Source organism: Chionomys nivalis, chromosome 9, assembly GCF_950005125.1.
Source record: "Chionomys nivalis chromosome 9, mChiNiv1.1, whole genome shotgun sequence".
Taxonomy (NCBI): domain Eukaryota; kingdom Metazoa; phylum Chordata; class Mammalia; order Rodentia; family Cricetidae; genus Chionomys; species Chionomys nivalis.
The window spans coordinates 62,324,573-62,341,792 of NC_080094.1; the positions used below are offsets into that span (position 1 = coordinate 62,324,573).

A 17,220-nucleotide genomic window follows, 5' to 3' on the forward strand; every position below is an offset into this window, starting at 1 on the left:
GTTATGGCGTTTTGTGGGACTTACATAGCACTGGGCGTGTATCTCTGACTCCTTTGCTTGCTCTTAGGACTCTCTTCTTTCACTGGGTTGCCTTGTCCATCCTTCATTTGAGAACTTTTGCCTTGTCTTATTGTACCTTGTTTTGTCATGTTTGGTTGGTGTCTCTTGGAACCTACTCCCTTCTGCCGGAAACCAAAGGCAGAGGGGATCTGGTGCAGGGGACCTGGGGAAGAAGAGAGGGGAGGGAGCGGGGAGCAGTGGAGGGAGGGGAAACTGTGACAGGTTGTATTGTCTGAGAAGAATGTATCTTCCTTTAACAAAAGGGCAGAAAAGTAGTTTAAATCTAATACGTCAGTGAAAACAGATTGAAGACTGAATAGATAACTGAATAGAGTTTATTAATGAGGATTCAGACCTCAGTTCCACTGTCTTACCTGTGTTCATCTGAGTGCAAGAGTCTGTGCTCACACTTCCACTGCTATGTGTGAAGTGTAACAGGAAAAGCCTCGGAGTCCTCTACAGAGCAGTGCATTCCCTCCTGTTCTCAGGACAGCTCATCCTTTCCTGGGCCAACATCAACAGGCAACAGACTTTAAATCATGTGAAATTAGCACCGATGAAGCAGGCTGATAATGCTAGAGTTTTTGTTAAAATCACAAATCAACATTTGAAACAGATCAGGAAAAGACTGGCTATTTACTTTTTCTTTTCAATTATTAAAAAATGTTGAAGTAAATTAGAAGTTTCTGGATAGTGCTGAAAAATTTCCTCAAGAGTTCAATATAATCACCAGAAGCTTCTCCACTGTTTCTTCTTCCTGAGATGTACAGAGAGAGGTCAGGACATTGCTCAGTGTCCTAGAAGTTGTGTGGCGAGGCCATTAGACCTGCGCGCTTCCACATGAGTCTTCAGTGTGCCTGGACAGACTGGATGGCTACTGTCACCCCAGTGAAACTTTGCTATGTGTCTGTGACATTCTTTTGATTCTAAACTAAGGTAACAAAGGTCCAGGAAGGGCGAGGACTCTGCTTAAGCCATAGAACAAACTGTTGGAAAATCTGACTAAGTGTGTTTCACTCTTGGTCTCATCAATCCAGATTTATTTATTATTTCATTCTACCCACTTATTTTTCTGTAATTGTGTCCTGTCTGTGAGTCAAGGAATCACAATACATCACTTGGATGAAATTTTAAGAAGAGAAGGTTTTGAAGGTTTTATTATGTAGGAATAATCAAGGTTTAATCAGTTGTCTGTCAATCATCCATACTGATGATACAATATGCGTATGTGTCTTAATAGCTTATTGTATATCTATATAAGTATTGTATTTACAGTTAGAATTCAGCCCTTCAACCTATATGTATGAACCTTTCTTAACTGTTGTCCAAAATTATCGATATTTTTTTTCTACCTGGCTACACTTCAATTCTTATTTTATTCCTTTTGTGGAATGCAAATGTAAGACTTTCATAAAAATGCCACAGGAGGAACCTCTACCATGCTGAAAATCTCATGACTTTGCTCATTCCTCTGATTTATACTTTACTTGATTAGTAATATGTTGCAATTTCCACATTGAATTTATTTTTATAGTTGATTAGGTTTTTCTTCTGCTCAATGTGTTTCCATTGAATTTCTGATTTTCTTCAAAGACAGTTTCTATCAGTGGGATAGACAGAGGTACAAGGAAGTGCTGGATAGGTAGGTCAGAAGGAGCAAACACACACACACACACACACACACACACACGTCAATATAAAACTTAGAATGTTGTGAGCTAACTATAGAAAATAACGGAAAGTCAGCTTCCATCCATCTAACCTACCTGAATCAGTGTTGGGAAGATCACAAGTTAGATAACACAAGCCTGCCGAGCCCTAGCCTGTGCCATAGCTTAGCATAAAAAGTCAAGCTTTGCACCTCCATTGAGGGAAAGGTGACTAATTATCAACATGGGAAAGACACTGAAGTGTTGCCATAAAAGTCTGGAATTGTTATTTTGTATACATTTGCTCATGGGAATTGTTTCCAAGGGCCACAGAAATTTGGCCAGAGCCAAAGGAAAAATGTGGTAATGGGTCACTTGAGGAGAAAGAAGGCAGACTACAGGGATTTCGTATTTTTTTAATACTATACAATCTTTTGTTTAATTTAAAAATGCTTTTGACCTATTGCTTTTCTTATTTATAAGAAGAGAAACTCTATAAGATTTAAAATATATACTTTTAAAAAGTGAAAAGTAATGTATCATTTCCACAAGAAGGTAGGAATGGAGAGATAAAATGAGTAAAATGTCCCTTAGTGTTTACTGTATGGTATAATCTATGTCCCATGACAATGACTGACTGAATTAGATATGATAAGAGTTTCAGCTGTCTAGTCAATATTGAGCCAATTTATTATTATTATTATTATTTTTTGAGACAGGGTTTCTCTGTAACTTTGGAAACTGTCCTGGAACTAGCTCTTGTATACCAGGCTAGCCTCAAACTCACATAAATCTGTCTGCCTCTGCCTCCTGAGTGTGGGGACTAAAGGCATGTGCCACCACCACCTGGTGGCCAATTTGTTATTGATTTTTTGATATTCAGAGAAAAAAAGAACTCAATTAGAATAGCTCAAATTGAGGAACTGATAGAGCCGGTGGATCAGATAAAAGGCAAATCATTTACAGTTCACCTTTTCTATAATAAGATATTTTTTCTTAAAAATATCAATAAAAGCTAAAATTTATAGGTAAAATTTGTTTCTTTATCTAAAACATATGTAGAGAATTGATGAAAGGGCCATTGTAAATTAAAATTATACAATATATTATTTCCATTTGTGATTACACAGTACCTAAATTAATAATCTAGCTGGGCAGAAGTTAAGATCTCAGATTCAGAAGCTGTGTAGGTCTTCTGGTCTCAACTGGAATTCTTCAGAAGTATAGGCCATGTTAGTGTGGGACAATGGTCTGTATTCTGTCAATTACATTTTACTAAAATGCTGATTGGCCAGTAGCCAGACAGGAAGTAGAGGTGGGTCAAAGAGAACAGGAGAATTCTGGAAAGAGGGAAGCTTTGTCTGCAGTCCTGACCTGGCCACAGAGCAAGCAAGATGTAATTGTCTCACTGCAAATGGTACCAAGCCACATGGCTCACAAAGACAAGAATAATGGGCTAATATAAGTTATAAGAGTTAATAAAAAGCCTGAGCTAATGAACCAATCAGTTTATAGTTAATGTAGACCTCTGTGTGATTTCTTTGGGACCTAACGATTGCAGGAACTTGACAGGACAGAAACCTCAGACAATAAATTGCATCCAACATGGAGATCTGCATCCACATAAAGCCTGAGAGAACTTGGGAAGTAATTCTAGACAAAAAAGAATAGAGAAAAGCACAGTTTATTGATAGCAGCATTATTTCAGGTGGGCTCTGTTTGCTAGAGGCAAATGTATCTCATTTAAGAGAGGCTTCCTGACTCAGCTTTAGCTGTAAAACCTTGCAGCTCTTTTAAGAGACCCTGCCATAAAACACTTAAATGGTGTTGATGAAAAGCTGACTGCATACTTTTTGGTTTTCATCCATAGCAGGAAAAAACCACGCTGTGTTAAAATGCTGGCTTTCTGGGCCATCCAGCCAGCACAAACTCTGGCTCTTTCAGGCAGGAGTCCAGCTACAGAGCATTTGAGTGTGGTTTGTAAGCAGACTGCTGCAGCTTGCTTGCTGACAGGGACCTTGAAATGCCATAGAGTTTTGGCAATAAACATGGCTCCAGTGGTACCTCCACCATGAGGCTGGAATTTCAGAAAGCTAAAGAATGGGCTGGATCTAGCCATCAGAGCCACAGCTTTAATTCTCTCCATATTGTTTAGCAAATTAAAGACTCATGTGGTCAGAAAAAGAGAGTTATACAGTAAAGAGAGATTCAAAGATGAAGAAAATCTCTAAATCTTTTACAGTGTGTTAAAAATTTATGCAGGCTTGGGAGAGAAAAGAAAAAGGTTAAAGTCCTTAAAAAAGAGAGTAGTTGGGTGTGGTGGCACATACCTTTAATCCCAACACTTGGAAGACAGAGGCAGCAGACCTCTGTGAGATCAAGGTACATGCTTTTAATCCCAGAATTTGGGAGGCGGAGTCGGGCAGATCTCTGTGAGTTCAAGGTCAGCCTGGTCTACAGAGTGAGTTCCAGGACAAAGATACATAGAGAAACCCTGTCTCAAAAAGACAAAAATTAAAACTAAAAGAAATAGAGGTTAAAATAAAACCACATAATGATGGAAAACACAGAGAATCTGGATACTGTATGTTATTATGTTCTCTTTGAATTGTTTGAATGATGAGGAAGGAGCAACAGCTGCTAAAAAGTATTTGTTTATAAATGCTGATGAATTAATCCAAGATAGGTATTTTGAGAATATGACTTCAAAATTGAAGTCAAGAGATATGTTACTTTGGAGATTAGCTTGCTTTTGTTTCCACAAAAAATGAGAGGCTATGGATTTATTCTGAGTTAAGAAAAATTAGGTTTGACCAAGGAAGACCACCTGAGAAATCTCTGGCAGGAACAGATTGCTCAAATGTCCGAGTTCTACATCCAGAAGAGATTCAAGATGCTGCCTGAGATGATCAAGTCTCACAGAATACTCCAGTCAGGACTTGATCATAATTCTAAATTTTCTTTAGGTCCCCATAAGATTATCAGCACCCCCAACCAGCAGGAAGTAGTCTGGAAAACTATGCCCACATTTCCCAAAAATGGACTATGGATATTTTCCTTTGTTTGAAATGTTGGTTACAAGTTGTTATGGCTAATGGTCAGGAGAAAAGTTAAACAAAGGATGTTAGATTCAGAGTTTTTTTTTTTTTTTTTTTTTTTTTGAGGGGAAAGTGGACAATGGTCTGTATTCTGTCAATTATATTTTAATAAAACATTGATTGGCCAGTAGCCAGGCAGGAGTATATGCAGGACAACCAGACAGGAAGTAGAGTTGGGTCAAAGAGAACAGGAGAATTCTGGAAAGAGGAAAGCTTTGTCTGCAGTCCTGACCCAACCACAGAGCAAGATATAACTGCTTCACTGAAAAAGGTACCAAGCCATGTGGCTAACACAGACAAGTATAATGGGCTAATATAAGTTATAAGAGTTAATAAGAAGCTTGAGCTAATGGGCCAATCAGTTTATAGTTAATGTAGACCTCTGTGTGATTTCTTTGGGATTTAACAACTGTGGGAACTGGGCAGGACAGAAAACTTCAGACAACACCACGTGGAAGACTGCTGGATCTGGAAGGGTTTAAGAAGCCTCACACATGAGCCTTGAGCCTTAGAACTAGGCACTTATTTGAAAATAGCATTTTGTCATTAGTCTTTTTTTTATTTTTAAAATATTTATTTATTTATTATGTATACAATGTTCTGTCTGTGTGTATGCCTGAAGGCCAGAAGAGGGCACCAGACCTCATTACAGATGGTTGTGAGCCATCATGTGGTTGCTGGGAATTGAACTCAGGACCTTTGGAAGAGCAGGCAATGCTCTTAACCACTGAGCCATCTCTCCAGCCCTGGTCATTAGTCTTGTGCAAGCTTTGTTAGCTCTGAATTGTGAGCAAGCAATAAGAGGAGAAAAATTCCAATCTTATGTTTGAAAACACCCTAACTTCTGAAAACCAAGAAACAAAACTTTTTGCTATACTCCTTTGTTCAAAGCAAGCCCAGGCACCACAAGGGCTTAAAGACCAGAGAAATAGATTCCACCTGTTGGCAGGAAGAGCTATACATTACTTTTAGCAGCTAGAGATATTTTCTTTTTATTATTATTATTACAAATTTTCACCTCCTTCCCTCCTCCCATTTCCCTCCCCCTCCCTCTCCAGTCCAAAGAGCAGTCAGAGTTCCCTGCCCTGTGGGAAGTCCAAGGTCCTCCCCGCTCCATCCAGGTCTAGGAAGTTAATGATCCAAACAGACTAGGTTCCCACAAAGCCAGTACATGCAGTAGGATCAAAACCCAGTGCCTTTGTCCTTGGCAAATGTGTGCATTCTGTTTCTTGCCTTCCTAAAAATGCTACTTTTGTGCTCATAGATTTCTGTCTCTCTCAATGAATTACTCAATACTTGTTAGAAATAAAAATATCATAAATTTTGTTTGATTTTTATTTGAAACATAATTAGTTTTTATTTGTACACCTCATTGTGTAAAGAGTAATGAGTTGGGCTGGAGAGATGGCTCAGGTTTAGAGCATTGCCTGCTCTTCCAAAGGTCCTGAGTTCAATTCCCAGCAACCACATGGTGGCTCACAACCATCTGTAATGAGGTCTGGTGTTCTCTTCTGGGCTGCAGACATACACACAGACAGAATATTGTATACATAATAATAAAAAAAGAGTAATGAGTGGTCTGATGATCTCAATGGAGAAAGTGAGCTTCATGAGGAGAAAAATCTGAAGAAAATTTACTCAGAGAAAAAAATTGAATTTGGGAAGATAATGAGTTCTCACTATATTTGCTCTATTTTGTTCCTTTCCATTTCTTAACTTTTGCTCTGCTTTGCATGAAAGCTGAAACATTTAAAACTTCCTGGATTGCCCTGTGCCTGGGTTGAAAGTAGGATTCTATTTTTAAACAATTTTATAAAACTATTTAGCATAGTTTATACTTAGACAATTCTTCATATCAGAATTTTCTTTTTCAACAAAACTGATGTGGTTTCTGACTCCTTACTGGATTGTGAAAAGCAGATTATCACACAAATGACTGATAAACAAGATACTGAAGGGACAGAAAATAAGTCATGAGGAGAGTAAGACAAATCATATAAAACAAAGGTTAGTTAATCTTTATTTTCAAGTAAGACAGTCCATTTATAATATGATCCTTAGAAATGTGTGCTTTGGCGGTTATCAGTATTGTTTTGACCATTGTAGTGAATTAAGATTATTGGTGAGTAAGACTGGAAAACTCTTTTGTCTTTAGTCTGTTGTATAAACAGTTAGTAATATCCAAATTTAATTCAGGCAGAAAACGAACAAGGGTATATCACATATTAGCACACAGTAATATTCTGGTGAAGTATAACATAGTTTATATAGCACATATCCACTGGATATTAATATATCTTCAGTATATTTAAGAAAACACTGTAATTCATAAAGCGAGTGTATAGTCTTCTCATGGACATCTTCATCTCTTTATTCCTAAGCGTATAGATCACTGGATTTAGAAAAGGAGTAATAATTACATCGAAGATGGCAAGAAATTTATCCAGATGTAATGTTGGAAATGGCCACATGTAGAAGAAGATTATTGGTCCAAAGAACAAAATGACCACCATGACATGAGCTGACAGAGTGGAGAGGGCCTTAGATAAGCTACCCAAAGATTTCTTTTGAACAGTCACCAAAATAAACACATAAGAGATGATCAGAATTAAAAAACAGGCTACAGAAATGAACCCACTATTGGCAGTGACCATCAACTCCAATGTACTGGTGTCCATACAAGCCAGTTTAATAAACCGAGGGAGGTCACAGAAAAAGCTGTCTAGTTCATTAGGGCCACAGAAGGGTAAGTCCACGACAAAAATCAACTGAGTCACTGAGTGGATAAAGCCAGTAATCCAAGAAGCAACTAAAACCAAAATGCACTTTTGTGGACTCATGATAGTCAGGTAGTGCAGAGGCTTACATATGGCAACATATCGGTCAAAAGCCATGGCTATGAGCAATACCATCTCAGTGCCTCCAACTGCATGGATTAGGAAGATCTGAGTGATACAGCCCCCAAAAGAAATTGTTTTGTGCCTTCTGAGAAGGTCATAAATCATCTTTGGTGCTGTTGATGATGAACATATCAAGTCGACGATGGAAAGATTGGCTAAGAGGAAGTACATAGGGGACTGTAAATGGGGGTCTGAAGTCACAGTTAGAACAATGAGAAAATTTCCAAACAGATTTGCCACATAGAACATACAGGAAAAGAGGAAGAGGAAGAGCTGGGTTGTCCATGAGTTGGAGAGTCCCAGGAAGACAAACTCAGATACTACAGAGCGGTTTGCTTCACTCATTGCCTTTGTTGGCTGTGACAACCCTCATGTCATCTGAAACAGGAGAGCAATGAGAAACTCCGGTTTAGGACAAGCAGTGCTCAACTGACAAAGTCACATCAAAGACTAACATAACTTTGGAGACAGTTATGTATTTATACATACTTATACACACACACATACACACATATCTAGAAATAGTGAAATAAAATGAGGCCGTGATTTTGAAGCAAAGCAAGGGGGGAATATATGAAAGGGATTGGAGGTATGAAAATAGGAATGTGATGTATTTACTTTTTAATTTCCAGAAATAAAAAAGTATAAAAAAGCACTTCCTAAAAAAAAAAAAAACAAAAAACAAAAAAACAAAACAAAACAAAAAAAAGCACTTCCTTCATCCCCCCTAAAGCAATTAGTATTCCTCTCATATATCCCAGTGTCCAAAGCATACCAATATTTAGCCCTTTAATTTACTTGGATAACCATATTTGTTATATTTTGAGAATATATTATTATAGGCATATCTTTCTGATGACTCTGAAATAAAAGTCTTTTGGGTTATTAACTGTCAAATTCTTAAGTGACTGTGGATATTTCTTAAGATATTAGTATTCTAAATAAGATCACATTAAAATGCCTATATACACATTTCAGGATAAGAGATGGGCATTTCTCTTATCTCTATATTGAGATGACAAGGTGACAAAATGGGGCAGAGGATGCAGGTTTATGGCACTCACTGTGTGACTTGGAGAAATTAAAAAAGCCATGGATACTCTGGAGCAGATTCTGTCTGATGCTCAGTGGAGGGAAAAAATGACAAACATCAAGTGAAAGAGGCAACCAGAATGAGGGCAGTGTGTCATGATCCCCCCCACAGAAGTGAGAACGAACATGTCAGAGGATCTGGTGAGGACCTGTTTCCTTGTAGGTAAATACTCCTAAGTTCATTCACAATTAAATTAAATGCATGCAAAATATCAACATAACAGCTTTTTCTTATTAATTAGGCAGGAGTTGAAACATTTGACACAAATCAAGGTTTGCGGGTGGCTGAAGAAGCAAGCATTCTCACATCTGATGACAGAAACGAGTAGTTAAATTTGAAGTGCATTCTGAGTTTTTACATAGGTGTTTGCTTTGGTTCAGCACTTCTACCTCTAAGATTCAAAATTCCCGAGTATATTCACATTTATATTCATGTGACTAAGGTAGGCAATGGAAGAAAATTTTATGTTATTTTACTGAAACACTATTTTCATGTTTAATGTTTCAAAAATGCCTTCAGTATGTGACATAGGATTCTAGGTAAATAACTCAGTATATTGTAATTTTTTTTCTTTTGAGTTAGTAAAGGTTTAAAAGTGGGTAAGTTACTATAGTTTGTAAAAATTTGGAAAACAGGTGTGGACATTGTTGGTGGACTATCCAGTTAGTCAATGCTCTGCCTCTACTTAAATCTCAGCTCCCCAGGTTTCAAACTTTCTATTTGTTTTGCATACCGGCTCTGCTCTAAAAGTGGGCAGAATTGGTGCTGAAGCTGATGCTAGGGCAGGGGTCGCTCTCCTCAAATTGACAGTCGGACCCCATTGCAGAGGTCAGAATCCACACAGCTTGTTGAATGTAGAGTTTAAGTTTGTACCTGTATGGAGCCTTCACCCCTATGGTCTAGTCTCTTTCATGAGGGAAGATACTCTGAAGGCTATTGAAAGAGAAACGTGGACACAAACAGCCAAAAAACCATGGACCTAAAATCTGTCCTGTCTGCAAGATGTGTTGGGGCAATGGTGGCACAGAACTTGTGGGAGTAGCCAATCAATGTGACAGGGAGCCCACGCTTCACACTGCTTGGGATGGCTAGGAACCAGAGACTGGATATCAAAAGATCTAGGGTAGAACCATAAACTATTTGTGAAAAAAATGAAATGATTCCCAATAATATTTTTCTATATTCATAGATGTCTTATACAGTCATCAACAAAGAGGCTTCCTCTGGCAGAGATGGGAGTGGGTGCAGAGACCCACAGGCAGACATTATGGGGAGAGAGAGAGACAGAGACAGAGAGAGACAGAGAGAGAGAGAGATGGAGAGGGAAAGGGAGAGGGAGAGGGAGAGAAGGAGGGAGGGAGAGAGAGAGAGGGAGAAGGAGAGGGAGGGAGAGAGAGAGAGAGAGAGAGAGAGAGAGAGAGAGAGAGAGAGAGAGAGAGTCTAAATTGGAGGTCTCCTTTGGATCTTTCCCCGCTGCATTGGGGAGCACGGTGGAGGAGGGGGAGGAACGATCACAGGTGTCAGAGGGGATGGATGATACTAGGTGAAAATGACCCACTGTATCAACTAATTAGAATGCATATGGGCTCACAGAGACTTAAGTGAAAAGCATGGGGTCTACATCAGGTCTTCTGTGTATATGTTTCGTGTTTTTGTGGGATTTTAAACACCAGGAGTGGATTCATCTCTGACTCTTTTTGCCTGCTCTTGGGACTCTTTTCCTCCTATCCAGTTGCCTTGTCTTGTTTCCATATGAGGGCTTTCACCTTGTCTTACTGTATCTTGTTTTGTTGTGCTTCTCTTGGAGGCCTACTCTCTTTTGAAGGGAAACAAAGGGCTAGTGTACCTGGTAGAGAAAGAGGTTGGAGGGAAAACTGTGGTCAGGTTGCATTGTTTCAGAGAAGAACACATTTTCAATAAAAAAGGCAGAAAAGTAGTTCAAATCTGATGCTTTAGCAAAAACAAGATTGTAGCAGTATAGTTAACTGGATATAGTTAATTGATGAGGACACTGTCTTTGCAGCGTCCTCAGTCTCAGATCTGAGTTCACCAGAAAGCAAAAGTCTCTGCTCACGCTTCCACCACAAAGTATAAAGCGTAACAGAAGGACAAGCCTCAGAGACCTCCTCAGAGCAGTGCATTTCCTCCTGTGCTCAGGGCAGCTCATCCTTTCCTGGGCCAACATAAACAGGCAATAGGCATTAAATCATGTGAAATTAGCACCGATGGGGCAAGCTAATGCTAGAGTTTTTGTTAAAGTTGAAAATCAACATTTGAAGCTGCTCAGGAAGAGTCTGAGTATTCTTTATTTGGTAAACTTTTTTTCTCAATTATTAAAAAGGTTGAATTAAGTTAGAGCTTCTGTATAGTGCAGAAAATGTCCTTGAAAGAGTTCAATATGATCATGACAAGCTTCTCCACTGTTTCTTCTTCCTAGGATGTACAGGGAGTGATCAGGACATTGTTCAGTATCCTAGAAGTTGTGTGGAGAGGCTTTAGACCTGCACGCTTCCACACGAGTCCTCGGTGCTGCCAGGACAGACTGGATGGCTACTGTCACCCCAGTGAAACTTTGCTGTGTGTCTGTGACATTCTTTTGATTCTCAACTAAAGAGAGAAAGGTATGGGAAGGGCAAGGACCCTGCTTAAGCCACAGAACAAATTGTTGGCTAATCTGGAGCAAGCGTGTTTCACTCTTGGTCTCATCAGCCCGGATTCCTTTCATTCCATCCATTTGTTTTGCTGTGCTTATCCTACCTTGTGTCCTGTCTGTGGCCCAAGGAATCACAACACATCACTTGAACAAAATTGTAGACAGAGAGGGTTTTGAAGGTTTCACTACATAGGAAGAATAATGTTTAATCAATTGTTTGCCAATAATCTCATTTTGATGATACAATATGAATATGTCTCAACAGCTTATTGTATATCTATAAAAATTGTATTTACAATTATAATTCAGTCCTTCAACCCATATATATGGACCCTAGTTTCTTTACTGTTGTCCAAAATTATTGATATTTTCTCCATCGGGCTATGCTTTAACTCTCATTTTATTCCTTTTATTGAATGCACATGTAAGACTTCCATGAAAATGCCACCGGAGTAACCTCTACCATGCTGCACACCTATGACTTTGTTCATTCCTCTGACTTATACACTTTAATTTATGGGTAATATATTGCAATTTCCTCATTGAATTTATTTCTTCTGATTGATTAGGTTTTTGTCTACTCTATGTGTTTCCTTTAAAATTCAAATTTTCCTCCAAGACAGTTTCTATCAGTGGAATAGACTGATGGAGGGCAGGATAGGCAGGTCAAAACGAGCAAAGTATAACACACACACACACACAACACACACACACACACACATACACAAATGTCAATATGAAACTCAGAATGCTATGTGCTAACTATAGAAAATAATGAAAAGGCAGCTTCCATCCGTCTAACCTACCTGGATCAGTGCTGGAATTATCTTAAGTTAGACAACCCAAACCTGATAAACTCTAGCCTATGCCATTACTTGGCATAAAAAGTCAAGTTTAATACCTCCATAGAGGGGAAAGGCAATTAATTAGCAGCCTGGGGAAGTGACTTCAGTGTCGTCATAGAATTCTGGAATTGCCATTCTGTGTACATTTGACCAAGGGAATTGTTTCCAAGGACCACAGAAATTCAGCCGGAGCCAAAAGAAAAATGTGGTAATGGGTCACTTGAGGAGAAGGAAGAAAAATCACAAAATTATTTATTATAAAGTTTACTGTTCAGTCTTTTCCTCTTCAAATAGTAAAGAAATAAATATTTGATGATATATTAAAATGACAATGTAAATCTCAAATAGCATATTTTAGTGAGTTGTTGTTTGTTTACTATTTTATAGTGCTATATGCAGCTATGAAAATGTGTTTAGAATTTATAAGAATAGGTGAAGGGACTTCTTTCCTTCAAGCAGTAGAGTTTTTTTTTTTCTTTTTTTGGATCAAAACAGGGTTACTTGGCTTTACAACTTAGATCTTGCCAGCTGTTGTCTTTGGTCTCATTAGTAAGTCTTTTTGTGTTTTAGTTCCCTAATCTATAAAACAAGAATGAAAACATTATCTACCTTGTTTTGCTATATCAATGCATATAAAAAACTTGAAATGCTACATACTTATAATAATTGTTAGAGATGGCGTAGAAGGGACCTGTGGGTGGTTGCAGGTAGAGAGAGAGAGAGTTCTGGTGGAAGCCTACGGTTGGTTGCAGTGCAGGCATGGGTGGCCAGAGTAGGGAGGGTCACTAGTTGTGAGACCTGGGCTTGAACTGAATGGTTCAAGGTTATGGAAAAGAAGTGTTCAGTAGGTCAGCGGTACTCACCTACCTAGATACTGGAGGAGAACTTGGGACATCTGGGTACCAAGCGGTGTGGTTATTAAATTGAATGTTTAATAATTTCAAACAAAATTTATGTCATATTATCATCACTCTTCTTGATCTTAGTGTCTCATTCACCAGCCTGTTTGAAACTGTTATAGCTTTCACCCCATCAGCATCCTTAGAGGATTTTAAGAGCCTATTTATTGTTTTAGTTCAGCTACAAGCACAACTCCCCATATGCATCAATTTTACCACCACTGAATTTTTTTATTAAAAGAAGGAGACATAACAATAAAAAGGAGTTATGCTCATCTTCAACAGTAAATTGCTCAACATATTTTCTGTTAGGCTATTACTGGAGGTTTAAGAACACTATAGAAAGTAGATTGAGGGGAAAATCACTTTGTTTTGAGGTATTTTATATAGTAATTATAAAAGGAACAAGTGAAAAACACTTTCTAATGTATTTTGAAAGATCATCAAAGTTAAATGCTGTACAAAATTACGACTATTAATAATTTTGTAGAAAGCATCCCACACAGGGTCAGAAGCATAGAAACTTTAATTCAAACTCCCCTCATCCATATTGATTAAGGTACTACACATAATAATTGGTCAATTCCTAAATATAACCTAGTTTACAAACTAATAGAGAGGTGAAATATCACTGACTTTATTTTCTTCATCGCCATTGAGTGTAGAGTTGCATTTTTACTGTTTTTTTTTAAACAAATTATTTAGGATACTTTCCTGTAACTCAGAAGCTGGTAGCAGAGTTTCCTCATTGCTGCTTTCATCTCCTTGTTCCTGAATGTATAGATGACTGGATTCAGAAAAGGAGTGAGGACTGCATCAAAGATGGCAAGGAATTTGTCTAAGTGCGATGAAGGAAATGGCCAGGTATAGAAGAAGATCAATGGTCCAAAGAATAAAACCACTACTGTCACATGAGCTGACAAAGTAGACAGGGCCTTGGATATGCCACCTGAAGAGTGCTTCCTAACAGTGACCAAAATGAAAATATAAGATACCATCAGTATGAAGAAGGATCCCACAGAGATGAGTCCACTGTTGGCTGTGACCATGAACTCCAATTTGTTGGTCTCTGTGCAAGCAAGTTTAATGAGCTGAGGGAGATCACAGTAAAAACTGTCCAGAATATTAGGTCCACAGAAGGGCAAGTCTACAACGAAAGCTAGTTGGGCCACTGAGTGGATAAGTCCCAGGATCCAGGCTACTGACAAAAGTAAAATGCATATTCCTGGTCTCATGATAGTCAAGTAGTGAAGAGGTTTACATATGGCTACGTATCTATCAAAGGCCATGGCTATGAGCAGTACCATTTCTGTACCCCCAATAGCATGAATAAAGAAGATCTGAGTTATACAACCTCCAAATGAAATGGATTTGTGTTTTCTAAAAAGATCATAAATCATCTTGGGTGCTGCAATAGAGCAAACTCCTAGGTCAAGAAATGAGAGATTGGCCAGCAAGAAGTACATTGGGGAGTGCAGGTTGGAGTCAGCGGTCACAGAGAACATAATGAGGAGGTTCCCCATCAGACTTGCTGTATAGAACACAGAAGAAAAGAAAAAGAGCAGCAACTGGATTCCCCATGCATTGGAGAGTCCCAGGAACACAAATTCAGATACAACAGAGTGGTTGTTTCCATCCATTGCAGTGGAAAATAAAGCTTTATTCAATAAAACCTGAAAAAGTTAGAGAAGAGGAAATACAAGCTGTATGCGGAGTTAATGACTACATCAGTTTCACACTGTAAAATGCTGCAGAAAGTCAGTGCACCTCAGTGGAACTGCAGAAAATTGTTAGTCACTCAATGCCATGAGCCACCACATCTAACATCCTGTATTTCTTAACAGTATCCAAATAAAGATTGGGAAATATTTAGGAATAAGTATTGGAAGAGAACAAATGACTGGCCAGACAAAAGGCTATGAGGAGACTAAAGACTCACTGGAAATAAAATACATGAAGAAAGGAAATGAGAAGAACCCCCCTGATTTCTCTAATCCAGTTTGCTGCTCCTGCCCATGGTGTATCCCCAAAACTTTCTGTGGACCTTCAGGTTTCTTACCTCTTTGATTGTTCCAATTAGCAATTAGCAAAATGATATAGTACTCTCATAAAGGCTGTCTCACAGTTAATCTTTTATTAAAACATATTCACCTTTTTCCATATACAGTGAGAAGATCATGCAGAAACCCTAACATCACCCCACTTTAATAACAGTCTAGGTTACAAGCCTAGGTAGTAGATGCAGCAGGGTAAGAACTGGGTTAGAAAAGATGTGTAGGATGCAGAAAAGCATGGATTATGTGAATAAAATGCATACAATTCCATTTTACAATAAGATTTATTAAAAAGTTCTACATGATTGATACTTGAAGATCATTTCCACCCTGTTTTGTGTCTTCATACTTCATTGTATGGTGGAAAGAACAGTGTATTTGGAGTGAGAAAAACATAATGCCCGCCTCGAGTCTTCGAGAACTCAAAGAAGGTTTTCTTCTACCCCTTCCACACGTCACTCACTGCCTGCCTCCCATTTCATTGTCTGCAAAATTAAAGGGGCTGAGTGCAGATGGTAAAGAATGATTTCAAACATTTTGGTTATTTTATTTCAATTTTGGTTATTTTATTTATTTATTTTGGATTTTTTGAGACAGCTTTTTTTGGTTCCTGTCCTGGAACTAGCTCTTCTAGACCAGGCTGGCCTCGAACTCACAGAGATTCACCTGCCTCTGCCTCCCAAGTGCTGGGATTAAAGGCGTGTGCCACCACTGCCAGGCCATTTTGGTTATTTTATAATAGAATACTAGTCTGCCATGCAATGAAACTCTTTATAATGATACTATCCTCTTCTCTTTGGGTGCTGCAATCTCCACTCTTCCTTGTTTGTAGTTATTTGCATTCCATATTCTAAAGAGAACCATTACCCAGATAATTCTACTTCTTATTCATTTTTTATGGTTAGTATGTCATTATAAATTCACTGTGTCACTTATCATAGCCATTTGTCATCAATAAATAAACACTTTCTAGATGTCTACTATACCCATTGTTCACTGAATTTTTGAAGTAATAACACATTCAGTACCCTTTAGTCTTCTACATTAGCACACACAATGTTAATAATAGTAAGACTGTCAAGCAAGGAATGTGCTCCTATAACTTTTTGAAGTAGAAACAGTACCTGTGAGTCAGCCTGATGAGGGCTGTGGTCTGAAGGAAATCAGAACCCGTGCTGCAGATCCAGACACAGCTCTTGTTCTTTATCAATATACAACTCGTATCTGAGCTTCAGGATTTCCTGACACAGCCAAGGAATCTCTGCAGCAGTCCATGACTGATGAGCTTCCTATGACAGTAATAACCCAGTCTAAACAAAACCAGCATCAGCTATGTGCATGGCACCACACTTTCTTCCACACACTGTCTTGTCTGACACTTGTAACTACTTCAAGAGTTGTTATTGTCCCTTCATGGAGGAATTAAGACCATGAGAGTAGAAGTGACATTTCAGAATAGTGAGCTGTAGGAATCCGGAGAGTCTGATGAGCATCTTGTCCAATATCTACAGGAGACTTGATCCTTTCTCATGACTATTCTGTTGTGTGTTGCTCCTTAGTGGTTGTCCGGCTGCCTTACAGTGACTCACAGTGTGTTTGGCAGACCTAAATGAGAGAATGTAGGCTTGATAGGAAGGCAGGCTGCATTTATAAGCATCTAGGTTTCTTAGTTTTCTTCAAATGCATCTATAATTCACCATGGTTCTTAAAATAGACATGAAGGAGAGCCATCCATTTAATACCTGCAGCACAGAACATCCTGGTTGTTTCCAGGCCATCTTTATCTATTTCCACATGAAGACTTTGGCATTTCAAAGAACAGACAGTTCTTAGCACTCTGATGCAGAGAGTAAATTCTTACTCACACTTGTAAGGCTGTCTCCTTACTTCTAGCTCCTTGGTTTCCCATCTCAAACTTAGAGTTAAAAAAGTAATTTAAGTTTCTGATGTTGTGTCTTTCTTCTTTTCC

At 38.5% G+C, this 17,220-nt stretch overlaps 2 protein-coding genes across 2 annotated transcripts; both read right to left on the reverse strand.

Moving 5' to 3' along the window:
- Positions 1-7,095: 7,095 nt before the first annotated feature.
- LOC130881002 (olfactory receptor 4F6-like) lies at positions 7,096-8,055 on the reverse strand. The gene has a single exon (XM_057780181.1). The coding sequence runs from the start codon at positions 8,050-8,052 to the stop codon at positions 7,096-7,098; it is 957 nt and encodes a 318-aa protein (XP_057636164.1). The 5' UTR covers positions 8,053-8,055.
- Positions 8,056-13,898: 5,843 nt separating this feature from the next.
- LOC130881503 (olfactory receptor 4F15-like) lies at positions 13,899-14,837 on the reverse strand. Its single transcript, XM_057781109.1, has one exon. The coding sequence runs from the start codon at positions 14,835-14,837 to the stop codon at positions 13,899-13,901; it is 939 nt and encodes a 312-aa protein (XP_057637092.1).
- Positions 14,838-17,220: the final 2,383 nt, after the last annotated feature.